The sequence below is a fragment of the Marmota marmota genome, unplaced genomic scaffold (genome assembly GCF_001458135.2).
Source record: "Marmota marmota marmota unplaced genomic scaffold, marMar, whole genome shotgun sequence".
NCBI lineage: Eukaryota > Metazoa > Chordata > Mammalia > Rodentia > Sciuridae > Marmota > Marmota marmota.
In genome coordinates, this window is record NW_026000142.1 from 27,962,687 (window position 1) to 27,990,669 (window position 27,983).

Genomic DNA, 27,983 nt, shown 5'->3' on the forward strand with positions numbered 1-27,983 from the left:
CCTCGAGCCTCGGCCGCGCGGCCCTCTGCGGACTCGCCGAGCGCTCTCTCTGCTCTCCGAGGCGCTGCTTCTTCTGGCCGCCGGCTGAAAGCTCCTTTGGTTTCCTAACGTCGTGTTCCCTTTTGATATCCCAAGTCGGGTCTGGGCTTATCTGGTGGGAAGGGTCGGAGGGTGGGGCTGGATGCGATGGAGAGAATGGAGAGAGGATGTCTTCGAGGGAGACGCCTACTTCCGGCAGACCTGGGGAGGCGGCAGCGGGAGAACTCCAGGAGTTGGGTTCGTCTGTGGACACGAAGAACAGGCGTTAGGCCGTCCGCAGCGCAGGTCCGACACTCCCGCGACCACCCGGGGACAAAGGCAGGCAGCCCCGGGGGACTGCTTTCAAGGCCCCAGGCTACCCCCACCCTCACTGCCAGGAGGGCAGTGCCCGCGCCCAGGGAGATTTTGTGCTTTCTCTTACTCTGCCCGCGCTCTTTGGTAGACCAGGGAGGTCTACCCTTCGCCTAGGCCCTCTAACTTCCTGAGGTTCCATCAGGCCTGACAGTGCTTTGGGCACATTGACTTGGCAGCTCTTGAATCAATGGTTCTCAGACTGAAGTAAACATTGGAATTACTCTGGATGGATTTCCCAGGGACAGGCTGGGAGATCCCAGCAGTAAGAGGCCTACATCTCTCTATATTTTTAACAATTACCAAGGCAGTTCTGAAGAAGGCAGCCAAGGTTTAAGGAAAACTTGTTCTGGGTAGTTTGAAGTGGTTGGGGAGAGTGACTTTCTCAACCATTAGGTGTCACTCAAAGCATAATCCTTAGCTACTGCCAGATAATCTCAGAATTTGAATAAATTCACCTAAAAACTCTCATGGTTATTTTGCCTTTTAAAAAATCATTGTCCTTAATTCTTTTTGTAGTTCTAACATGGAAGGCCTCCAGACTAAATAATAAATGGTTCTTTCTAGGAAGCCTAGTTTCAGCATTTATTTAGGATGTAAACCATTTCCAAAAAGGATTTAAGACAATTTACAACATCAAGACACATATAAAGCAGAATGATAAAAATGAAAAGTGACTTTTTTTTTTTTTTAAAGCAACCACTGGTCAGAAGCCAAGTAGAAGGACAGATGTGTTAGAAATCCAAGATGAGTTAGTTACTGCCATGAGCAACAACATTATCCTTGAGATTCTGCCCACTAAAGCAAAATTGAAGCAGGACAATTCAATGCAGTGAACCCTTGATATTTGTGATAAATATGTCTCCTGACTTTGGAAATCCTCAAACTTTGTAATACCATTCTAAACTGTAATTTTTTCTCTGAGGAATTGATATAGGGTCATGGGTGGCGAACCAAAAAAAAAAAAAAAAAAAACCACATTCATAATTGAATTCTAGGTGGCTGGTGAGCATCCCTTACTAGCTGGAAGATTCAGCCCCACACACCAGTCTCAGTGTATATGATTCAAGTTCCATGAATATACAGTCTGTGAAAGTCAAGGGTTTACTTTAAGTTGAAGCTTCTTATATGGTACCTTTGATATTGACCTATAAAGAGATGAGCAGAGGAGGAGGGCAGTGGGGCTTATTTTTCCAATAATTCTGGCTACCCTTAGAATATCAAATCAACTATTAAAAAACCTCGCTCTTTTGATGTGCAATTTGAATATTTTAGGCACAGTGTTATCTTCCTTCTTTCCATAGATTGATGTCCATTATCATTTTCACATGCTAAGCAAAAAATCTTAGGAAAGCATCAGAAGACCTGGAATCTAATCATACCTCTGGCATTTATTTACCAATAATGTGATTTTGGGCCAACCACTGGATCTCTCTGAGCCTCAATTTCTTCCTTTATAAGATGGGGCTAAAATGTCCAACCTCATGGATATGAGATGTATACTTCCTAAAGGAGAAATACTTGCAACTGGAGGGTTATGATGACTATTTTCACATAGTTGAGCCATATTTTTCCTCTGTGCTACAGTGGCTGCCCACTTAGGGTTTGGGCTCCTGTGGAAGCTGCCTTGGAACTGGCTTCTGTGGAACTAGCAGATTTGGAGGTGAGGTTTTGGATAAGTGCAATAGGTCAGTTATTCCCATGTGCTATGATTCCCAGAAGTGATTTTGCTATACTTCAGATATTCCTGGTTACCTCAAAGAATAATCTGCAACCAATGCAAAAATGTTCAATGAACATGGGACTGGCTCCTTTGGGCTGCAGTAGAGTTTAAAATCAATGATAGTGGTAACTTCACCCACATAGGAAGATTTTGCTTTAAAGAGTTAAAAGTGGGCCAGGTATGGTGGCACATCCCTGTAATCCAAGTGGCTCAGGAGCCTGAAGCAGGAGGATCACAAATTCAAGTCTAGCTTCAGCAACTTAGTGAGGACATAAGCAACTTAGCAAGACCCTATCTCAAAAGATAAAATGGAATGGGGCTGTGGTTCATGTGGTTGTAAAGCACCCCTAGGTTCAATTCCTGGTACCAAGGGTGGGGTAGTTAAAAGTAGGCTTCAGAGGCCTAACTATAGGATAGTGTGTGCAAGGGTAGTCTCTGACTTGAACCAGAGTAATGATATTTCACATTGTAATAGATCTTTTCCCCACCATTATATCACATATGGTAGAGTCAATTAGCTGGCCTTAAATTACTTCTGAGACATAGGGAGAAGGCTGACATTATTCACACCATTTCCTGAAGGAGGAATTGAAGCAGAGAGAGGTTAAGTAACTTGACCAAGATTACAAAATAGGCCACCCAGGAGTAAAATTTGGGCTTCTTTACTCTTTTCACTTACTGAGAAAACTGTCCCAAGTTGTTACCTTGCAAATAGGATCCAAACTTGTGAAATGAACATGCTCAGTGGCCACTGCTAACCAACAATAGCTAAGTACCATCACTGAACAGAATACTTAGCTTTTATTCCAGAACATCTTACCTACCATGTGTCTGGTATTGAACTGGAGAGTTCCTGTCCAGGAATATGAAAAATGTTGAGCCACACATGTAAATGGCCATCAGATGGCCTCAGATTACTTCTGAGATAAGGGGAGACTCTCTTCTCTTTCCTTCTATTCTTGCCTTCCTTAAGTGATTCTCTATTTAAAAATACAAAGGGATTTCTCTTATTATAAAAAGATCTCCCAAGAGTTTGTTTATAGATCATTAAATATTAAGTGGGAGAAATTAAAAGTTAAAATGTTCTAAGCCCCTGCCTATTAAGAATATTAATCAGAAATTAAAATTTTATCATAAAGTAAAAATGATTTCAAAGTGGACATATATGTGTGGTTTCATATTTTCCATTTTTTGTGCAAAGGAACTCTCCAGTTCAATTCTAAATATTTCCTCTCTAAACATGTGGTGTCCTTACAGACATGAACCTGCAAAGCTCCATAAAGCACCAAGAGGCAGGCAGCCTCTTTACCCAACTGGTCCTATCCCTACCTCAAGGTGACATGAAGTGTGGATAGGAAGAGACTTCTCTAACATTTCAAATTCTAGTTTTCATGAAATCTTGACACACTATAGACAGAAGAATTACATTTAGTTCTGATTCCTTTGGACAATGTTTTTGCTTTCTTTATTCCCTTCTTTCTTTCTCCTCTCCCTTCTTCTTTTCTTTCTTTCTTGAACTTGGGCACTGGCTAAAGCATGTGATCATGCTCATTTACAAAGTAGTGATCAAACATGATGTGCTCTATAGTCTTTCCTGTCTGAAATGTCCTAATTAAAATTAGAAATCACAGAGATGCATTCTAGAAAGAAAGCAACTGACACATCTGGCCTGCTGGGATTTCTGCAGCTCCCTCATCCAAACAACGTCCCAGGTTCACTGGCTGAAACCAGAAGGAAAAAGCTTTTCATTCCAAACTGGCTACCTCAGCCTGTCCTCTTCCACCTACAACAGTGAAACTTCTTGTTGTCAAACCCAGAAGATGCCTCTCTGTATTCATCCTTTCACTTGCCACATTTTCACACAATCAATACTTCTAGAACCAAATTGGACCCTTTGCTTTCATGAGACTCCATTCTCCTGCTCTTCATCCGACCTTTCTGGTAATTCTTTCTCACTTTCCCGTCTCTTCTTCTTTTCCCGGACCTCCTCAGGATTTGATCTTGGCTAATTTTTTTCTTCCACAGATCATCTGAGGGGTTCTCAGCTATTTGTGTAGCTTTTATACAACGGTACTACCAAATGTTTCTGCTGAGCTTTATGCTACCAGCTCTATGCTGGTGTTTCCGTCCACCTTCCTGATGGCTCTACCTGATTGACATCTTTGTTGTGACAAATCCAAAATAGAAATATTTCCTCTCCAAGCCTGTTCTTCATTCTCCCTCATTTCCTCATCTCAGTAAGTGGTACAGTCACCACTTGGCATTATCCTCAATTCCTTGCTCTCCTTTACCTCACCTGTATAATATACCTACAAATCTTATTAGTATTATCTTCAAACGTAGTAGATTTTATTAACTTATGTTCGCTTAAATTTTCACCACTATAGTTCAAGCTACAGGGCAGTCTGTGGAAGGATGTGACAGGGTGGGATGCTCAAGACTATCACAGATCAAAGAAGGCTATCTTTCATAAACCCTCGAGGAGATTAATGAAGACAAAATTTCAAAACTGAAGTTCAGTACTGTTCAGAAAAGAGCAGTGCAATGTACTACGAACCATGCGTCCTCCACAGGACAACCTGTGTAGTTAACCCACTCCAGGGGTTGGCCTGCCAAGCTGTCCTTTCTCACATGGGCTACCACAGTAACCCCTCTTTTCCTTCTTTCCACCCTTGTCCTTCTGCAGTGAGTCTCCCTATAGCATCTGCCACAATCTCTGAGACATAAGTTAGATTATGCCATTCCTTGCTTAAGATTTTCAGTAGATTCCCACTGCTCTTGGATTAAAATCCAAAATTATTCACATAGCCTACAGAAGCCTACATGATTTGGCTTGTGTCTCCTTCCCACCTCCATCTCCATTCATGCCCTATTCTCCACCACACTGTATTATGTTCTTTTCAGGGATGTCACTGTTGTGTCCTCTGTTATGGAAGTCTCTCCTCCCAACTACTTGTGTGCTGGGTTTCTTTCATTTTTGGACTCTTGAATGTCATCCTAGAGAATTCCAATCTGTGGAAGGTACTCTATCCTCCTCAACGGTATCCTGTCTTTATTTCCTCATAAACATAGCTTGTAATTGTGCATTTGTTTGTTTATTTGATTAACATCAGTTTCAAATGCCAGTTATAAACTTCCTGAGGGCAATGACCACATTGGTCTTGTTTATCATGGTGTGCTTAATAACCAGGATAGTGCTTGACACAAAAATAAGTGCTCGATGAATATTTGATGAGTGAATAAATCTACTCCCCAAATGGAATTGGCAGACCTGAAACCAAATGCCTACTTGAGGAAACACTTCAGGGCAAGCAATTTTTATTTAAATTATAGTGTGTCAAAAGCAGAGTTGTGTCTGTGACTTTTATCATTCTTGAGAGGGGAGGATGGTTGTGAAATGGTAATGCATATTTGAAATGGGAGGGGAGAAGACTGAATGTTGGGGGAAGTGTGGAAGGAGGAAGCCAGCGGCAGAGAGCCTCCATTTCCAATGATATATAGTTGGAATCCCCTGAATTTCCACTGATGATTTTTTTCCCTTGTTAGTCTCATCAACTGTAAGGATATAATGGCTTTGCTTAAAGGAGCTTCATCCCTGAGGATTATTTACCCAAAATGCTAAGGAATGTTCTTACCACCCTATGGGTAAGATGGACCTTAAATACTGTATGTTCCATTGTGAGAGAAGCAAATCCTTCTCCTAAATGAGGAACAAGCTTCTTGCCCTTTCTAATACCATTTCTACCAAGATTGTGGCTGTCCTAGAACATAGACTGATTAATACAGAAGTATATGTTCTTAGTATAAATGCACACAGATTATGCACACACAATTATTTTTGAGTTAAAAGATGTATGGTCTCTTAAATTATCTTGCAGGAGCCCAGAAATATTGAAAAGGAAAATGTACTCCTTTCACTTCATATGCTGAGATAAAAATCCTGATATACAGGAACTATGATTCAACAGCTTGTTTAGTTTTTAAAATATAACCCAAGTGACAGTAACCAGATAGCTGACCTGCTAGGAATATACTGCTTGTTGCAGTAAATAAGTATCTATATTATTGGTTTTTCCAGATGGCTGTAATCTCTGGGGGGAAAAAATGTACAGAGGAGGAAAGCATAACTCAAATCAAGGGAGAGTTATTTTGATCCTGTGCTGAATAAGGCAGAAACCCTTAGAGGGAGCCAGAGACTGTGGCAGGGGAAAGAAGGCCTGTCATCTGCCCTATACTTCATCAATAGACTCAGGGCTTCCAGTTGGCTGGATTGTCCTCCAATCCCTGAATAAAAATTCCTATATTGCTTTCCTCCTTTTGGTACAGGGCTTGAACCCAGGACGAACCAAATACGTGCATTTTGGATTTGGATGCTCAGGAAGATAATAATTCATTGCTGTTAGTACTACGATAGTGATACCAATATGAATGAGGCACTTGCCAGGGCCTGACACTCTTCTAAGCCCTTGAAATGTATTAACTCACATTAAAACATGCAAACTGACAGGCTTTACCGAGGAGGCTGCTGAGACACAGGGCTCTAGTAACATGCTCAAGACCACTTAGCTGGCAGGGCTGTTAAATGACCTTTAGAATTGGATGATGCTCTACAAAATTAGCAGGAGCACTGTCACCAGAATAGCCTTGATTCTGCTATTCCAACTGAGAAATGAGGGCTCATCTCTTCTTCTGGGGTGATGCAACAGAACCTTCCATCTATGGTGATGGTCAGAAGCAGATCTATTGTTATTTCTAATAACAATAGATAAAAGCTATTTGTGTTTGAACCTTAGACACAGAAGGACTATCACTATAGTCAAGTACTGATTTGTGAAAAAACTGGAAATATGAGGATGAATCAAAGAACACTAAGATTAGAAATTTTTATGGGCAGGGATAATACCTAATATTTTAAAAATATTTCTCTCAAAGTCACTCCTTGAACCAGGATTGAGTTGAAAATACTCCTATTAGATGTTGGAAACACGGAATCAGTTTGAGACCTGTGTACTTTTTCTGCTAAGTAAGTAAAATTATTCTGCAAAGAGATCCATGAATTTGGTGTTACTTCTTACTATATAAACTTTTCCTGCTAAAACCTACTGTTGCCTGGGGTTAGTGAATAATAATGAGGATGTATTGGAGTCTATTTTTTTCTAATTTGAAATATTATTAGTAAATATATAAATGATTAAGGTAGATCAAAGGACAGTAATGTGAAGTCATTTGGTATTCAATAGAAAAACCTGTTAAAGGATTGTGTCCAAATCATAATGAGGCATTTGGGTCTGTTCAACCATCACTAAAGTGATTGCTTTTTGTAATAAAATATAAACAAGAAAAATGTGCATCTAAAATATTTTGGAAATTAACTATTTTCCTATATTTCTGCTCTTTTTGAAGTGTTGTTTCTAGTCTGGAGACATTGTTAATGGTCTTTAAACATGTATATGTTTCACCTTTATTACCAGGGAGATGTAAATGAGGTTTTACAAACATTAGTAACTTTAAAAATAGTGACCATATTTGCTTATTGAAGCTTCACATTTACCCGCATTCTGAAGCATAATCTAAGGAGTGTTGTGAAATATGTGGCATGTTTTAGCTCATCTGTGGCTGAAGGGGCCAGTCTCAGCGTTATATTGGGCCATTAATGGACTATTTCCTGAGTGCTTCAAGTGTACAAGTACTGTGCTATGTGTGGTATCATGTATATTACCTTGTACTTCTCACAACAGTTCTAAGAACCAAGGTGCTATTATCCTCATTTCACAGATTAGGAATCTAAGGCAATTTTACAAGACCATTTAACCAGTAAGTGTGAATCAGGATAACTGACTACCTAATTCCAGAGTCTATGCCCAAATCACCAGGATTCTAATCCAAGGCTTTCCAACTTTTTCATATCAGTTCACAAATAGGAAAGGACAATTCATAGATAAACACTGGAATTCACTTAAAAAGAGCAGGTTCTGAAGACAACCCTTCCTCAATGCCCTCAGGGTTAAGGGGAATCAATATCCTGTGGCAAGTTTTAGCAAACTCAGAGGTGTGTCTTAGCACAGGTTAGGAAACTCTTAGTGATTTCAATTGGTCTGGGGATGTGGGGTTGTCTAGGGATCAGTTCAAATTAGTAAAATATTTGCATTGTAGGATATATAAGAAATTTGCTGGTTAATTTATTATAAGGATGATTTAAATGTTTGAAGGGGGCTTGGAGGCCTTCTTACCCTCAAATTAAAGAAAGGCTCCAAAGTAGTGGTTTTCAAACTTTCGGAAATCAACACACCTTCTTTTTCAAATAAATTTATCAGTGATAAGCCAATATGTAAAATCAGATAAAAAATGATGCTGCTTTGACTGATGGTGGTAGTGGTGGTGGTGGTGGTGGTTTGAAGCTAAGGTTTCTGCATTCATTCTCCCTCCCTACCCTTTGCCAGCCCTAGTTTGAAAACCACTGCATGAAGAAGGATTATCTCTCAAAGTTTGTTCAAATGCAGAAATCTCTACTTAGGTGGTAGAAAAGGAAGAAGTCAGGGAAGATTTGCTTAAGAGATTATTTTCTAAGTGTTAGTAGCTGGGAGTTGGACTGGGGGTGGGGGTACAGGCAGTAGCAAATGTGCTCACACAGCGTGTTCCCACAGCCAGTAATGACAAGCTTCACCTTTCCAGGACTTTGTGTGTGGGGAGGGTGAGGGGCCACTCAGTCCTGTGCAGCCCCCTCTTGTCAGTTCACAGCCCTACGGGGTTGAGATCTGTCCTACTTGTCTCTTGTGGAGAGAGTGTGAACTGGGAGGCTTCTATTTAATTCTCCCACTTGGTGTGAACGCAGGCAAGTTGGACAAACATTTTCAGCCTCAATTTCTCATCCATAACATGGAATAACTCCTGCTCTACTTCTTTGTCAGACAAAATAAGGTATATTTATTGTGTATATTTATATGTTTATACATACACCAGCTATGAAGTTGTTTCAGTTCAAATTTTAAAATGGGTGAAAGATTTGAAGGGATACTTTACCAAAATGATATAGTGCTGGTGAATAAGCACATAAAAAGATGTTCTTATTAATTTCATTAGTAGAAAAATGAAAATTAAAACTATGGGGTGAAGTCACTACAGCCTTCCGATTATGGCTAACTTAAACAGCAACAATAGCACGAATGAAAACAACTGGCAAGAATATGGAGCAACTAAACCTCTCACAGTAGCTGTTGGAAACGAACAGTTTCTTTACAAAACAGTCTGGCAGTTTCTTAAAAAGTTAAAACATTTAGTTTCCAACCAACCCAGCCATGCCACTCTGAGTTGCCTTCCTGAGTAAGATCAAAATTTATCCTCATACAAAAACCTGTATGTGAAGTTTCATAGTGACTTTATTATCACCCCTAACTGGAAACCCCTGAAATGTCTATCTACTGCCAAATGCATAAACACTCTGAGTACAATAGTACTCAGCTCCGAAATGAAACAAATGACATGCACTCAGCAATGGCGATGAATCTCAGATACATTATGCTAGTGAAGGAAGCCTGATTCAAAAGGTGACGTTCTAGTGATTCCATCTATATGACAGTCTCAAGTAGGCAAATGAAAGGAACAGAAAACTAACTAGTGGTTTCCAGAAGCTGAGTGTGGGAGGGGGTTTAACCACAACAGAGAATGAGAGAATGCTAATAGGTTAGGGTCTGTTCTATATTTTGATTTTACTGTATGTGAATTAAACCTTGATTTAAAAAAATGGGGGAAAATTAATGGTGCTGATAAAGTGTTTTTAAGCATGGCTGAAGAAGTCTTTTAACATTGGTTACACCTTTTGCAAATAATGTTCCCATCACTACTTTGTTTGGTAGCCTCCCTCTGCGTCCCTCACCATTGGACCAAGATAAGCCTCAGCCCAATGAAACCGATAATGAATTCTGAGTTCACAGAGTTAGAATAATCGGAATTAAAGAGGTTTTACTTTAATCTGTAGAAGGCACCTTTAATCTTAAAGCTTTTACAGAATCATGCTCTTCATCACAGAAATATAGCCCTGTCTGATGTGGCAGAGAGCCTAACTAAGGGATGAGAATCATCAGTCAGAGGTACCTATCTCCTGGGAAAAATGATGGAAACTGATGATAGCCACATCTTGCTAAAGATGGAAGAAATGAAAGTCAGTTGCTCAGAGGATATTCACACAGGGCTGGGATTGAACCCAGGGTATCATGCATGCAGGACAAGCACTCCACCACTGAGCTACACCCCAGCCCTCAGAGGATGCTCTAGGCACCAGCTTCTGGAGTTACTTAATCACAGTCTTCCTCAGGAGCCTCTCATCTCCTCTGTAAATCATTCACAGACAGGACTCAGACATAACATTAATTCACTTCTAGGGTAAAGCCCCACATGGTGTGTAATAGGTGATATCCCAATTCTGTTCTGTACCTAGCTTTATTTTTTGTCTTTCTTCTCTTTGTCCTCCACTGCCCGCCTCTCTCTCTGTTGGTCCAGTACCTAGCTGCTCTATTCATTTTCTTTTTGAGATTCAACAAATTGAGCATCTACTTTTTGTCTTTGCACTATGAAACAAGCACTATTTCTGTCTTCATGAGGCTTACTATCATAGTGGAAGAGGCTGAAATAGGTAACAATAGAAAGTGTGACGTGAGTCAGTGTAATGAGGAAAGATAACGTTTAGGAGATGAACTATGGGGTGCTTGGCAGGGACCCGAAGGAGGAGTAGGTGGTTGATCACTTGGACCATGAACACTCTAGGCAGAAAGACCTTAACGAGACAGGGGTTGGCAGAGGGAGGCACCCAAAGCAGAAGAGGGGAAGCATGAGACCACTTGGGGCTTTTATAAGGAGTTTGAATTGTGTTCTGAGTGTGACAGAAACCACTAGATGGTTCTTAGCAGAAAGACCAACAAGCTGCTGTGTACAGAATGGACTGTAGGTGGAATCACAAAACCCAGTCAGTCAAGAGACTTTTGTGGTAGTTTGGGCAAGAAATGATAGTGCTTGGACTTGGAGCAGGGTGGTGAGAAGAGGTTGGATGCAGGAGGTGTTTTTGAAGACAGGCTGAATTTGACCCACTGATGGATTGCATATGGGGTACGAGGAAAGAGAGCCCAGGGATTTCTTTTATACTCATTCACTAGAAAGTGTAGTGGTTTTTACACAGGCTTGTGCAAGGCACTAGAGAGGTAAAGATGAACAAGACACAATTAGTGCCTTCAAGGAAATCAGACTGTACTACTTTGGATTTCTAGATTTATGGGGGTCAGCCAGAGTGCCTGAGGAGTAGACAGGAAGAGAAGAGATTGTTTTGTGAATAGGACTTAAGGAAAGTTTTAGTTTGTGTTTGAAGGGAGATTAACAGTTCCACTGATGCAGAGTAGGGAAGAGTATTCCAGAAAGTGGAGTCAGCAAGTGCAGAGGTCCAGGGCGTTGGGGGGGGGGAGGTTGATGTGGAAATGGGGAGGGGCACTTGGTAGTGATGGCAAAGGAGTCTTGGGAGGCAGGTTGTCACTAAGGAGTGAGAACTTCTCTCTGAAGACAATGGGGACACCAGGAGGCTTTCAAGCAGGAGAGTGATAAGGGTGATCCGTCCTTTTTATCTAAACAGGTAAGTTAATTTACTGTTATTGACAATTAAATTATACTTAAATTAGAACTTACTTAATGTGTGTTGCTTCAATCAGAGCCTTGTTTTGTTTTAGATGCTTTTATCAACAAATGGAATTTCCTTTTACTTTATTGGTGTTGGCAAGCAGAAGGATAATAACTCTTAGGGTAGAGAAATACGATTAATCTTGTGGTTAATTAATATTGAATATCTACTCTGTCCCAGGCACTATATTAAGGGTTGGGAATTTGGCATAATAGAAGAGAAGTCCTTGCTCTTACGGAGCTTACTCCAGGAGGGAGACACAGAACAAATGATATCAAATCTCATCTATCAAAAAATAAAATAAAAAAAGGTAGCCACAGAAGTATTTATTGGGGAGCTAATCTCATTTAGGAATTCAGGGAGGTCTCACTGAGGAAATAACTTCAAGTGAGGACTAGGTTGATTATAATTTTTATTATTAGCAGGAAAATCATCTCCTATTTCTTTAATAATTAGCCTTTCTTTCAAGTGGTTCTTCTATTTTGGAGCATGTCCAGATCTTGCCTGCTTTCAAAAGAGATAAAACCAAATATCTCATTTTTATATACCCAAATTAAGCTTTTCATTATTTTAAGAAATGTATTATTATTTTTTCACAACAGCTATGCAGTCTTGACTTGCCTACATTCATACCTTCGCTCATTCATTTGTTCAAGCTCTGTGCACAGAATATGAAGGGACTCTGAATAGGGGGTCATGGACGGATAAGATGAGGTGTGGAGTGACAGGAAATGAAGCCACAGAGAGTTTTCTTGATTGTAGGACACACACAGGACTGGTGGGTCTATTGTGTGGGTTTTGCCTGGTCTTCAAAGACATGTGTTATGTCACTGGCATGGAGGACAGAGTGAGGGACAAAGATGGGGATATGACACTGGGGCAGGAGTCACAGCTGCAGGCTGCTCTGCTGTGCAGGGGAGAGATGAGAAGAAACAGGGACAAGGCAGGAAAGATCAGTTACAGAAGATGTGCAGAAGGAAGAACAACAGGACTAGATGTGTGAAGGTCGGGGAGGGTGAGTGAGGGGTCCTGAGTGGCTCTCAGGAGTTGTGTGACAGGATGTTGGTGTCTGTGACTGAGATTGGGAATACAGATTGGAGGACAAGCAGGTTCAGATCTCCCCAGTGAGGACATTTTGAAACCTTCGTTAACATCCTCCTTTCTCTTAATCTCTTTAGTCTTTCATTAAATTCCCTCTGCATTTATTTCAGAATGTCCATGGGCTTCACCCCACTGTTCCAAGGCTGACCTTGACCCTCATCACCTTAACCTTAGATGATTACGGCATCATCCTGGTTCGCTGTCTTGCTACTAGCTTCCCCTCTTCAGCCCATTCTGAATCCTGAAATACATCTTCTTTTTTGACATCTCATCATGGTTTTTTTTTTTAACTTCAGTTTTTGCCTTGATTCACGTGTTAATTCACCTTTTATGTCTTTCTTTTGCCATTAAATTATAAGTTCGTTGAAGATAGAAACTGTGTTTTAAATCTTCCTTGTATTGTCAGTAATGCCTACCAAAAATATTGCCCAGTATATCTGTGTTGATTAAATTTTGCTTTAAAACCAGTAAGAATTCACTGTAGTAGATATGACTATGAAGTCTCACAATTCAAAGCATTTTAAAAAAATCAGGTATTGGGCTGTGTGTGTGCTTGGGTTTTAAGTTAGGTCATCCAAGTTCTTGCTAATAGCAGCCTGAGGTAGATCAGCTACTGAGTGGATTCTCTTAACAGCTTGTTTTGTAATATCAGTATTCATGAACACCACAGACACGGAAGAGACTTGAAATCTAGAGTTGAGGCAGTGTAGATCTAGATCTTAGCATTATTATTAACCACTTGTGTGGTTTGGGGGAAATTACTTCTCTGAGACTGATAAAATATCCACCTTAAAGATCTCTTTCATGAAAATTAAAATTATGCACACTTTTATAAAGTTAAATGAGCATCGAACACATTTTTGGCACATAGTAAGCACTTGTAAAAACAAATGATCATGGTAAAAACCAACTGACATTCATTGGGCATTTATTCTTCATGCCAAGTGCTCTGCATGCATCCTGTCATTTAAATTTCACAGCAAACCTATGAGTTTTTTTTAATCTTTATTACACAGAGGAGGAAACAGAGGCTCATAAAAGTTAAGTGGTTCATCCAGGGAGTGTCCCTTTTACCCTCTGCAGTCATTGGGTAACTTTTGCTTAAAGGTTTCATAAAAAGCAAAAGGAGAGGTGTGAGTCTGTCATTTTTTTTTCCTCAATATTCTGCAGAAGATGCTATGAGCATAGCAATGGCTCTAGGGACAGATGAACAGTTGGAGATTCTGGTAGATCTGCCAGCTTGATAACCCACCTGTGCAGGAACCACGGCCAACACAGCATCCACACAAGGTACTATCATAAAGGAAAGCAGGGGCTGCTGCAAACAAGGCCCTTCGGCAGGTGGAGGCCCTGGCTGTGCATGGCCTAGCTGGGGATTCTAAACTTAGGGCCCAGAGGCGGCTGTGTCCTTCATTCCAGCTGCAAGCTCCTGATTTTTGCCTCTTTCCTTTCCTGATGATGATATAGGAAAACTTTACCTCCTTCCCATGGGGTTGTGAAAGCCCCTCTATCTTCCCTGCTTTGGTAACAAAGGACAAAAGGTAACACTATTTGGAGCCAGCATCTGTGTTCAGATCACATTTCCCAAGGTTGGGGTTGGGGTCTATGGGACGGGATGAATACAGGTGGGAAGAGAGGGAAATGACAGGATCCAGGGTTGGACTACATTAGAGACTAGCTGAAGACAGAAATGGCCTGGAGCCAGGTAGGTCAAGGGCAGTGGGGGTGGGAGAAGTGGTGAGTTTGCCTGGCCTTACAAAGGAGACTTTTGGCTAGGGTCTAATAAAACCTGCTTATGAATTTTTATTTCTGCAGACAGTCCCAGGTCTTCCTAGAAAAAAAGTGACTGGCATCATTTTCTGTAGATTTTAGGACTCATATATAGTGGCCTATTTCAAGCAGGTTTAATTTCATTTTAGCCAAAGATAAGATTGTTTATGGAGCCATTTCTTCAGCAATAAAATTGAACTGGAAAGAAATATCAGAAACTATCTGACTGTCTTTGCAGATGATAATTTATGAGGGCCTTGAATTTTTACCGATTTGTGTGTGAACATGTACCAAGACCCTAATGTATCAGCACCTCAAATGAGGAATGCAGACAGGCAGAGAGCCATGGGATGGCTTGGGAAAGGTAGCTGAGTAGTAGCTGACAGGTAGTGACAATGGTAGCTGAGGGCACAGGGGTTGTGTGGATGGCCTGCCATGGAGAGGTCCCCTTTTGGTATTCAATGCCTTCTCTGAAGAAGCAAGAATTGGTTCCTGGGCTGTGTGCACATTTGGAAACACACCGCCTGACTGCATGCGTGGACTCTTAGTACAGAGCCTGGACCTTTGGTGTCAGCTCCTCAGAGAAGCCCTCTTCCCACTTTATCCAAAGTGGCTTTATTTCCACCCCTGTTTTGTTTCCTCCTTTGTTTCTTTCACAACATTGGCTATAATTTAAGTGTTTACTCTTTTTTTTTGGTAAATGTGTCTCCCTTTACTAGAATGTAGATATCTATCTGCAAGGGACCACAATGTGTCTTGTTCAGTGCTGGAACTTTAGTCCCTGTCCATTGCTGTAATTTCAGCCCCTAACATGGTGGCACTTACTAAGTGTTCAATAAACGTTAATTGAATGAAGAATGAATGAATCAGAGAGTGCTCATTCTCCTTTCTTGAAAATGGAACAAACTTAATAATTTAGAGAAATATGGAAAGACCTGTCCTATCTGAATATGTGTATATATCTCAGGATATGTATCTGTATCCTTATTCATATAAGATAACCTTGATGTTATAAAAACTCTTTAGTTAAATTTTATTATAGTACTGTATTGTTAAATGCAAATAATTTAAAGAGTATTATGCATGCTATAAAAACAATTTATATGCATTTCTAAAAATCTTAATTCTCAAAGGGTCACCTCAGGACTGGCATTACCCTGGAGCTTGATGGATCTGCAGAATTTCAGCCTTCTCAACTTCATCTGGACCCACTGAGTCAATCTACATTTTAACAAGCTCCCCAGGAATTCACATAGCTACCGAAGTTTGAGAAGCTAGTTGTATTTTAAAAGATTCACAATGTAGCATTGGAAATCATCTTGTGAACTGTAGGAGGCAGTTTAACTGAAGTTGAGGAAAGACAGAACAGCTTTGGCCAGGGAGCCAAGGGTGATGAAGTGAGTGATAGTTCCACAAAGAATGAGAGATTCTGTCTGTCACTGGCCAATTTTTGTATCAAAAATCTAAAAGAGAGTCTGTTGCTTCAGTTAGTGGGCATTTTAACTAAGCATAACTCCTGCTGTGTAACTGGCAGAGTTAACACCAAGAAGCCATTCAGAATCTCACTCAGGATGGACAGAAACCATCTCTTGACTCTCAGTTGTGACTGGAGAGAAGGTCTGGTGTTTCTTAACTTTTACAAATTATTCTACTTGGTATTTAATATTCATTTATAGGATTTTTTTAAAAAGTAGGTTAGTGAATTGACTATTGTCATAAAGAACAACTTGGAGCCTGTCTAGAACATATTCCTGAGATGTTTTTCAGCTGGTTCTGACACTTGGGCAAGGCCCTAGCTCTTCCTCTCATTTACGGCAACAATCAGAAGGATTAGAAAGATGTGGTCTCTTCTGAAAAGCTGAGTTAAAACGTGAAACAAACAAAAATCTCCATTCTATAAGTTGTAGATGTGATTTGTGATAGGAAAAGTAAGTGATGTGATCTCTCAAGCTTGAGTTATCAATTAAATAAGCATTTATTTGGTGCTTCAAAATGCCAGTGTGGGCTTGCTGCAGGGGACCAAAGATAGTACCAGATTCCTGCCTTCAAGGGGATTTATCCATGACAAATCTCTTCCTGACCTGGTGAAAAAAACAGGAATTCCCTCTCTTTAATCAACTTACTTTTCCAGGGCCCTAGGTCAATAGGAGGACCAATAGCATTGAAAAAGTCTTCTTGTTTCTCATCTGGAAAATTAATCCTCCTTCCCAAGATGAACTTAGTCACTGATCCTCATCAGTGTGGATAATCTTTCCTTCACTTTGAGCAGGTGGTTGTTATTCTGTGGGCCTCCAGAGCAGAAAGAAAAACCATTTTCAACTCTGGTCTTCTGTCGAATGTGCCTGGCACTTTGGTGCTAAACAGGCAATAAATCATAATAAATGGAAATAGTCGCCTGTGGCATGATCTCACTGAGTCGTTTAAACAATCACTTTGTGTTGACAAAGGGTAAGGTGATTATGCCAGAGGAATTTAAAGGTGCTGCAAACAAATGAACTGGAGAAATTGCTTGAAAAATGGGGCGGGTTCTTCCAGGGCAATAGACTTCCTTCCTTCAGCCTCAGTCTTGAAGTCTGTCGGCCCCAGCGGATGAGTAATTAAGCAGCTGCTAATTCTTCTGCCTTACCCTCAGCGGTGGGGCCTGACCGCATAGCTGCCACCTGAAACCTGCCTTCTACGTATGTGGTTTTGAGAGATGAACCCCATAGCGACCTGCTAATAGCATTCTGCAGGTTGAGAGATTAATCCTCACATTAATGTGTGGGTAGAGTCATTCAGAGGGCAGCTTCTAGCACGCATGCAACTGTTCTCATACAGCCGCTAGACTTGAACAGGGAAGTCATTATCAGCAATAATAATTCGAGCAAATGGACTGCCCTTGCCAGAGCAGTGAAGAGACATCTTGTGGTACCCCTCTGGTGCTTGTGGATGGGGACTATTTTTATATGTATTTTCCAAAGGAAAGTGCTGAGAGGATAATGACGTCCTTTGGATCACCTTGTACTACTTAAGCAGGCGTTTAAGGCATATCTGCTTAGAGCAGGAAATGAGAGGAGTCTGAGGCCAGAGGAAGGTCGAGCGCCCCTGGTGGCTTTCAGCCGCACCACAGCCTCTCGCTCTCCAGCCCCCATCACATTTTCCTGGTTTAGCAAGGTCAGTCCACAGGGGTTCAAAGGGTGGCTCCAGGCGTGGTGGTGTATGCCCGTAATCCCAGCTGCTGGGGAGGCTGAGGCAGGAGGATCGCGAGTTCAAAGCCAGCCTCAGCAAAAGTGAGGTGCTAAGTAATTCAGTGATTCCCTCTCTCTAAATAAAATACAAAATTTACAAAATAGGGCTGGGAATGTGGCTCAGTGGTTGAGTGTCCCTGAGTTCAATCCTTGGTACCAAAAAAAAAGAAAGAAAAAGGTGGCTCTAGATCTGGGAATAAGAGGATCCTTCTCAGCCTGCACTGGTAGTAGACGCAGAGCTGTGGGTCTCAGCCCTGGTGCATTGGGGAATCCCTTAGAGCTACACTAGGACCATCCACCCATCCAGTGGAGCCCTTGTCCCTACTTTATAGAGCATGGCAGGCCATTCCCGTGTGCAGGCAGGGTGAAGGCCTGCTGCCTTAGCAACAGCTATGGCCACAGCACTTAATAACAGGTAATAGGAGTCAATCATCCTTCTCACCTGAGAAGTCTAAATGCTCTTTAGGCTTACTTTTCCATTATTCTCTGCTTCATGATTAGACTCAGGAATGATTGGTGACTCGCAGGGAATGAGACTCCACTGCTGATAGGCGGATTTGGGAAGTGTCAGTCCTCTGAGAGGTCTTTTAGTAACCTATCTACCCAAGGCTACTAGACAGTTCTCAAGGAGCCTCAGCCAGTGTATGCCTGTTGCTGCCATTGTACACGAGGTGGGGGACAGTCAGCTTCTGGGCAAAAGATGACTGTCCTCCTGTGCTGCATTTCATGCCTCTGTTAGCCACTTTTTGAATGATCAGGTGGTGTTGGTGGGGGAAGATAGAAAGGTAACTTGGCTCCTTTTTTAGTATCACAGTCCACATTTGCTTCTCATTTGAAGCTGTGTGCCTCCATGTGAGCCACCGTGGAAAGAAAAATCCTCCCAGGACGCTGGATCCGCGCTGGACATTGGCTCAGGGCAGGAGGATGGTGAAAGCTTCTTCTGCTGAAGCAGAAGGGTTCCCTGGGGGAGGATGACTTAGATCACACAACATAGGAAGGATGCTTTCAAGATAGATGGCATTAACCAAGAGACTTAATAGGAAATTCTTGAGGCTGGGAGCTTTGTAGCCTCCAGTCAGCTTGCTAATTAAGGCTCTTAACTGCTTGGGAAATCAGCACCGCAAATGGCGAATGGCGGAGGTCAGAACCTACCATGGCTTGCTTTCCCTCTGAGTAGTTCATTTAAGGGGTCTTACTTAAATGAGCTTTCCTGCTCCCCCCCACCCTACTCCAAACCTCACAAAATCCTAACCTACAAGTGAGGTTGCTATCTGGGGGAAGCGGAGGAGGGAATGGAGCCCCTGTGAGGCTCCTTCCCAGACCACACACCTGCACCTGAAGCCTATTGAAAAGGAAGGCCTAAGCAGGGGTCTGTTCCCTTTACCACTCGCTATTTTCAAAGGTCTAAGGATGATTTCATTAGAATGGACACTCAAAGTATCTGTGAGTATAGAAGACAGGGGCCCTGAATTGCTTCTTCTGATCTCAGACAGTAATTTGCTTTCTTTCTTCCCCTGTTAGTATAAGAAGGTCTTTGAAGTGTTTGGCTGTTGACCCCAAAGAACCGGAATCATAAGGCCTTTGTACTAGTTCCCAAATGATGGAAGAGAATGTTCTTTGGCTATCCTTACATATTTAATCAATTACCCACAGAGAAACAATGGGATAGCTTTAAAATGCTGAAATGGCAGCTCTTTTCAATTCTGGCAAACATTACAGGCCTGAGCCAATGGGGGTTGGTTACTGCTTGTAGGACAGTAATCTCTGTAATGGCTCAGAGTGTGGTTGAATTTGGGGGCATTTCTGGGGAGTTACAGGCTGATCAGGAAGGTGTTGAATTCCTGGGTTGTTGTCATACAGGGTTTAAAATTTGGGCTTTGGAGTCAAATTGTACAGATGCCTGTCCTGATCATGTTCCCTAATGGAGCAGGTCACCCAAAACTCCCTAAGTGATGGTTTTCTTCTTAGTAAAATAGAAGTGATTATAGGGCCCACCTCTATGAGTTGTGAGGTACAAATGAGCCCAATAACTTAAGGCATCAGTTAGCTCGAGTATCTGGCACATAGTCAACAAAATAAAATGGAAAATGAAATAAGTGCTATTGTTATTGGTTGACAAAAAATGACCCAGTTCCCTGGAGGCCTTCTGAAGGCCTCAGACTGAGTGAAATTGCCTGAAGTCCAGAAGAGTCAGCTTTAGCCAGATTCAGAATTAACAGAACTGAGGGTATCTGGAGATGCCAAATGCAGCCATCTGACACAATTGCCAGATCCCCAAGACTCAGGGCTTTATCAATACATCAATGTATTTAATGTGCTGGGATGTACCGGCATCCCTTAAGCAAGCTGAGTAAATCTTGTCAGCCAGGCTAACAGGGCACAATGCTGTGGAAAGAACATCATCTCTGGGAGGTCAGAAGATGGGTTTAAGTACATTGTCTTAAGGTATGAGACCTTGGGAAAACCACTTAATCTCTCTGGGACTCAATTTTTGTAACTGTTAACGTTTACGACAACCCTTGCCTTCTTAAAAAAAGTTCTCTTTTAAGAAATACTTAGAAGCATTATACAAATGTAGAGTAAGTTGTTATTTTTATTACCTATATCACTTGACAAGAAAAGTCTTAACTCAGAAATATAATTTTGGGAGCTACATTTTAATAACTGAAATGAATATCAAAGGCTCTTGATTACATCCCAGGTGAACTAAGTGATCCTGTTGTGTCTGTGTGTGGCAGGTGGAGTGTTGGGTGGGAAAACTCTACAAGGTAAATTTGTTCTTTGGAGTTTCACATCAGCTTTAAAGGTCAATAGAAAGTTTTACCGGGAACTTAGTGATGAATTTTTAGAAGTTCAGCTGCTCTCTTGACCTCTGGGGGTGGAAAAGATTGGTCAGAATCTCCATTTATATCCACTTGAAATAACTGACAAAGCTGGATTCTGGATTCAGAGCGTCCCAGAGGATGGCCTGTCAGTGTCTTCCTCTTTTTAGCATTTAAGCTTGAACGAATCAAGCAAGTCAAAGGAATTTTAACGGCTGCGTGGCCAATATCTTCACGGTCAGCTTTTCACATTGTTGTCTGCTTAGTAATGAGTGAAGACCTACCAGCCTTGCTCTTTATTTTTGGCAATGTCTTTCCCTAGGACACAGGAATCCACTCTGTGCCGAGAGGAAATATTTATAAATCTTAAGAGGTTTAAATTTAAGTCTCAAAACCTTAAAAACTGAGACTGAATGCATTTTTGATATAATTATTATAGTTTTACTAAGTTTAATTTCTTTTTCCAAACCCTAACTAAAAGCAAATGCAAAAGGAATAGCGACGATGAATGGATCAGGCCAATTACTTGGGTATAAATCTTATCTCTTTTCAAGTTCAAGCTCATTCTCTTTATTCTTTCATCTTCCCAGGGTAGCTTGATTAAAGGTAAGTGGAAAAAAGGGGTAATTTTTGTCAGAACTTGTACTTCTATTATGAAGAGGACATCTTTATTCCATTATTTTATGAGAAACATTCATTAAAATAATGTGATTTCTCTTCCCGAAATTTACAGCACTATTAATGTTCCCTTTACAGGATCCAGAGTTCCAAGGGCATTCTTTCTCTTTGTAAGTTTGTCATCAATTATTTCTAAGTGGAAATATTGCTGCTTTAAGTGGGTATAGTCTGTGTGCGTGTGTGCGTGCACACGTTCACAAGCAGATGTGTGTGCAGGACTAGAGAAAAGGCCTTTTCTTCCTCGGACATCCTCATGAAGAAGACAGGTCCATTGCTGTCACTGCATTCCAAGAACAGAATGACAGAGGTGGGAGAACCACCCCCAATGTTATTAACATATCCTCAGACTCCAGGGTTTCCTTTTGCTGAGCACTAGGGAACCATTTTCAGTCTTAATGCAGTAAATGTATAGCTTTTCATCACAGCAGTATGGAAGACTGGATGGCACCGCAATAGGTGAGGAAATCTCTAATTCTTTCTCTCACTTGACAAATATTTTGGGGGGTGACTATGACATGGGGGACCTTGGGCTACAGTGGTCAATAAGGCAAGGTCAGTGCCATTATAGAGCTAACATACTTTGTGTATGGAGAGCAGTTGACACACAGGGACTCCCACTGAGAGATAATCGATGAATTCATGGCAAAGTCAAGGTGACCATTCAAAAGACCTTGGTGTCATCTTTTGCTAAAGTAGGAACAAAGGCCAGATGTGAATGGAAATTTAGGACTCAAGAGATTTCACCTGGAATGTCTCTTTCAAATGCTGAAGGGTAGATCTAAATTAAGAGACCTAGGCACACAGGACAGCAACGACTGCATGCTCTGGGTTGGTGTTCCTTCTTTAATTTCTTCATTCTTTCATCTCTCTATTCAATCAAACACTGAGGGGTCTATTCATATCCTCAATGCAGAGCAATGTGCAAGCCATTGGGAATATGGCAATGAATTTGGAATCTTCTTTTTCTGACCTGGTAGAGCTTATATTCTAGGGAAGGGAGAAGGGCAAAGAAAATAAATATGATGCAAATCATTATGGAGTTGTATAGTGAGTGATATAAAGATACAGAAAAGCTCTTTAGCAATATACGTTTGAGTGAATGTATTTGAACAGTGTGGTGTTTTCATGAGCCTTCTCAGTTCCAGTCAACAATTTTATGGTTATATGTGTACGTGTGATATGCCCTCTTTGCCTTCATCTGCTACCTGAACACTCATCCAAGTCAGAGTCAAACTCCAATATCATTTAAGCTATGTGCAGTTCTCTTAGCAAAGAGCATAGAAGCAAATAAAAGAACCTTAATTTTAAAATGAATAAGCATATAATGAATTAGAAATGATTTGACTGCTCAAGGTCACTTGCCCTTCCTGCTCTATCATTGCTTGGACCAACTTCCTTTAAGGTACAGACCAGTTTGAGGTTTGTTCTTGAAAGGAGCTGTAGCAGTGCCACAAGCTGATTTCTTCAAACTTTCCATATGCAACAGTGTGAGGGAAACACTCAGCTGTTTCCTTGGAGCTGCATAATTGGCTCATCTCTGGCCACTGCATTTTGTTTTGTTTCTTCTTTTCTTTTCTGGCTCAACACCTTCCCTAGCTGGAAACTAGAGCTGGATCAAAGTTCAGTTTTTCTATAATTGACGTACTCTGGCTTAACTCTTAAAACAAGCTGCCTTTTCCTGTAATGGGAAATATTTGGTGACTATGGCAACATGTTTATTAACTACCAAGGTCTGGGCATGCTCTTTTGTGGGTGAGCCACAGACCTCCTGTATTTCCCATTATGCTTTCTTTTCAGGCAAACCTCTACTGTTATATTTGGGGTGCTTTGCAGGCTATCCCAGGGGACCAACAATCTGGATGAGAGTTGTGACATCTCATTTCCACTCTCTCTTCCTTAGTGCTTCCCTGACCTTGGTACACTTGCTCTATTGAACACTCAGCAGTGTTGTATCCTTCCTGTCAATGCCAAGGTCAAGAACCTGATGGCCTCTGGTGTTCCAGACCTGGCAGCCTTGCATCTACAGAACCTGAATGATGAACACACAGTTGAGAAACTGAGCAACTAGGAACTTCATATCAACAGAAGGCATCTCATATTCTCTGGGACCTAAAAGGACCAGGAATAGTAATGAGCCTAGTATCAGGCCCAAGGAAGAGGCTGCTGAGATCACCTGGGGCACTGTAGGTGAGGCTACTGACTTTCTACTTTGAATTGCTTTTAACATGAGCTGAAGATTGTGATCACAACACAGAATTACCTAATAGCTTTACTTGAGGCTAAATATCTGCACAGAGCAGATGACAAACTGAGCTGTGGCCAAGTATGGGGTCACATCAGGAGCTCTGTGGCTGTTGGTTTTAAACAACTTCCCCACCAAGTAATTTATGATAGCAGTAAAAAGAATATAGTTAGCTATGGACCAACAGAATAACAGCTATTGCCACCTTATTTGCAGAGCAGGAAAGAATTAAATCAAAAGCTGTAATTAAGAAAGATAATGACTTTTAAATTAGTTTTTATTAATAGAATTAAGCCATATTAAGTTTTGAGATGGAATCATAAATATGCTAATAAAAATGCTCTTCCTTAATGAAAACATATATGGAGTAAATAATTTAAAAGTCACATATTGCATGTTGGTTTATGATATTCAATAAATTAATTGACAATATAAAGTAGCTTAAGGACATTTTGCATCACTAGGTAACTAGGCAATTTTTTATAGATCTATATAATATACAGGAGAAACCCACATCAACAGGATGGGAAGGTTTTGATATTGACCAGTCAGAGAATAGGCACTTTTTACAGAGGACCACAGGCTCTGTAATGTGACCTGTGTGTATTGGGAACAACATGGGGCAGGATGATTAAATTATCCACATATAATAGATTCTGTTGGGGATGCTATTAAAATGGGAGGGACAGTGTAATCTTCTTTCCTAGCTCCACTGTCTGGGGAAGCTCAGGCATGGAACTGCCCAGGGAGGAGAAAATGAACAGGACTGTAACCCGGTGAGCCAGCCTGGAATTGCACCAGTCTATATTCTGCAGAGCAGCGTGTTGCCTTCTGAGGGCTGCTGCATCTTCTTGGATTTTCTGGTGATGACCTTGTTATTTGCCTCATGCCTGCTGCCATCTTGACTCATTCATCTCTTTCCTCCTCTAGTCACTCACTCAGGGACTAACCCTGAAGGTTGTTCCCTCCATTTCCCCTGAATCAGGTAACTGGCAGTGCCTTGTGTCTCTGCCTGCCTTTCCACTCCCATCCAGTGGAAGCCCTTGTTTCTGCTCCTCTGCAGCCATGCAGTGATTGAGATGGTTGTCATTGCTACCTCCATGCCCAGATGCTCCTCTCTCATCTGGCTGTTCTGATTGCCCCCAACCCCTGCCTTGATGATATGGCCCAGGCACAACTGAACCCCTCCCACTGTTTCTCTGGCAGACATCTTACCTTCAAGTCAAATTACTTCTCTTGCCTTAACCCCCAAACCCTCACTTGACTGGATTGCTGCATCCCTCTCTGCCTCCTGAAACTCTGTCTGTTGTTCATAGCTCCAATCCTCGACATTCCTGAAATCTTTCTTGGTAAGCTTGCACTGAGACGAAATTTGCACATGCCTTCTGAGCACAAGTTGCCGATATCTACTTATCGATAGGATCAACTTGGTCTTGTTTACTAGATAACAGCTGTGGCTTGCTTTGTCTTTCTTTTCACTCTGCCAAGGTGCGTGCCTTGTACCCAAATGTTGTTGACTAGAGAAAAGAATTGCTTCAAGAGAGAGCTTCACCCAGGTGCAATAAAGCAGGTAACCAAAGGGATATTATAATATCCTCACTGAGTATCTTCTACAGGCAGGGCATATTAGGTTGGGGGTAAAGTCCCTGTGCACATACTCAGTATTTTCATACATGCCCGACTCTACTATGATGATCAGGATGAGACTTGTCAGCTGGAGTCACTCTCTTACCTTCTTCCTTATTCTCAGTTTTCATTAAAAATATTTTTTACTTTTCACCAAAGTGATTTATTAAAGACTTGTATTAGTATATTTATAATATATAAAATAATATATATTAATATATTAATAATTTGGGTAATATATAAAAGTGTATTATCTTCTAGTATTTTTCACTACCCAGAAGGAAAAAAAAAGAGTATTAAAAACTTAATTTCCTCCAGTTTTTTCTTCTTATAATATTTATCCTTTCTAACCTCATATTTATGTAAACCGGGTTTTTACTTCCTATTGTTTTTGAGTGTGGTGAGTGGTTTGTCCCAGGGTGTCCATTCGCTTGTGGATGAAACAGAAACATAAATAGTTGTATTGATTTCTGTTCTTGGCTTTAAGGCATTCTGGGGAGTCTCCAATACTCCTTATATTCATAAGGAAAGCTGGGGAATTAAAAAAAAAAAGACTTCAAATTTAATTTAAATGTATTCTTTCCTCTCACCTTCAGACTTTTGTGCTGCCTTTATTTAAAGGACAGGAAATGATAAAAAGAGAAGGAGTCTCATAATTACCACTGCCATTACTAGTGTGGTCAATAAAGTGCTTCCTCTGGAAATGGTCCTTGCAAATTGAAAACAAGTGCACAGATGAGGGGTGAGAGGAGCTTAATTCTTCCTTGGCTCAGGATATGGAGGGCCGAGGCCCATGGATGAAGATTTTTTTCCTTCTAGATATTTCACTTAGTGCTCATGCCTGGGCTGACTTCAGCTGCACTGCTCAGCTGCTCGTCTTGACCACATTCCTCTCTGAGCTGTTCTTCTATCATAAATCATGGCCAAGGGCTCTGTATTTCCTCCTGTAATCTGCTCTGCCTATAACAAATAGTCACAGACAGAATTGCAATTCCATGATGTTTTAGTGGCTATGGTAGAGCACATGACAACTTTTAACCTTTCTCTACCCTCAGGAGTGGATGTGGGTGGGGAGAGGATCTATTTGAACTTGATAAACAAAACCCATCATATCCAAGCATAAGACTTGCCAGTCTGCCAGGTGATGTCCTCTAATACACCTGGCAGAGCAAAAGCATCGATGCAATGCTTCTTTTAAGATATTAGAAGGAGGTCTCAATGTTTTCCTATTTAGTTCAGAAGGGGAAGATGAGAACTCCAAGTATTCAGGGTCTCATTGAACACTGATGTACTTTATAATTTATATCTGTAATTTTCCACACATTTGTGCTCTTGGCAATGACAATGCTCACTATGATCTTATGGTCCCTTGGCCTATGAAGTATGTCACTATTTCTCTTTTCAAATACCATTTACTACATTGGGACTGATAATGAAAGCTGTATGATACTTATGTAAAAGGTCCATAAATCTTTCACAACAGAGGGGATTCATCAGGTAGAAGATGTCCAAATCCTCTATTTTTCCCAGCTAAAGAAAATTTCCTCAACTCACTTTGCTAGCTATTACATATTTATTAAGTGCTACAGCTGTGTTTGTATAACACATTTTCATCTTCAATTTTTGCCCTCAAATAGTTATTACCCTTAGCTATAAACCTTAGGGCTCAGAACCTTAGGGCTCTCACTTAAATTGCCTGATGGTTTTAGACCAATGTTACTGATCATCAGTGTGACTCATTTTGTCCACACCATAGGATCTTCAAATTAAGTCAATATTACTAAAAAGAGAGGATGGCTGTTTAAGTGCAAGTTAATGTGAATGCATACCTTCAGCTCAGTCAAGGTGCTTTGGAGAGACAAGACACAGCTGGGGGATGTCTGCTGGGGGATGTCTGCTCTAGATAGCAACCACACAACAGTGGAAGATTCCCAAAGGCAAATGAAGTGCAGCTAGGAATATTGTTGAATGATTAGAAGGAGGCAGTTCGTTCTTCATCAGGTTTGTAGGTTAGGGTGGTCAGAAATTCGTATTGTGTTATTTCTTAGCTGTGAGGAGGAGATCATCCTGTCATGGGCCTGATCTGTTTTAATGTGATTTAAAGGATTCTCAGAGACCTGCCTCATCCAGTTCTCACTCTGCCTGAAAATAAGGCCTTAATTCAACAGCACAGGTTTACAGGCTAAGGCACCGTTACTAGGGTGATAGCTTAGTTAACATGGGCTTTTCTGCATTCCCAAATTGGAGCACTTTCACATCAAGTTAACAGGAACAGACCACAAAACTCTGCTTTTCCCAGCAATTTCTCTGAACCAGAAGCCAGCAGTCTCCTGGCAAAGGTGAATTCGCACCTGAACATCAGCCTGCTTTGATTCTGCAGATAAGTCACTGTTTAGTGTGCCATAGGTCAGTTCTGCTATTGGCAAATGAAGCCTGCCTGGCATTTATTCTCAGAGAAATGTCTGGAAAGCTCTTATGGCCCATAACACTTCAGAAGAAAGCCATAGTAATGTCAGAAGTGTCATGGGCTTGGGTTTCCTTTTGACTAATTGCCCTTCCCCAAAGAAATAAAACACACAGATGCAGGCAAGTTCTGGGCTACTGGAGAAGACCCATGATTTTTTTTTAAACTGTCAAAGAAGTGTGTTAGGAGATTGTACATAGCCCTCTTTCTGAGAAATATTGTTAGTGCTGTTTAAAAACAAACTCAAGAAAATGGCAGGGACAATAAAAATAAACTGTATAT

The 27,983-nt window shown here is 41.1% G+C and overlaps 1 protein-coding gene across 5 annotated transcripts in view; it reads right to left on the minus strand.

The window, feature by feature from the left end:
- Magi2 (membrane associated guanylate kinase, WW and PDZ domain containing 2) overlaps positions 1–27,983 on the minus strand; it is a 1,275,072-nt gene that overhangs the window by 2,358 nt on the left and 1,244,731 nt on the right. For 2 of the 5 annotated variants that reach the window (XM_048786215.1, XM_048786214.1), the window contains one exon: positions 1–282. This exon is cut by the window's left edge and continues 2,358 nt beyond it. In XM_048786215.1, the coding sequence (XP_048642172.1) occupies positions 1–282 (282 nt within the window). The remainder of the gene's footprint in view (positions 283–27,983) is intronic. The other 3 variants (XM_048786217.1, XM_048786216.1, XM_048786218.1) reach the window with 2 other exon arrangements.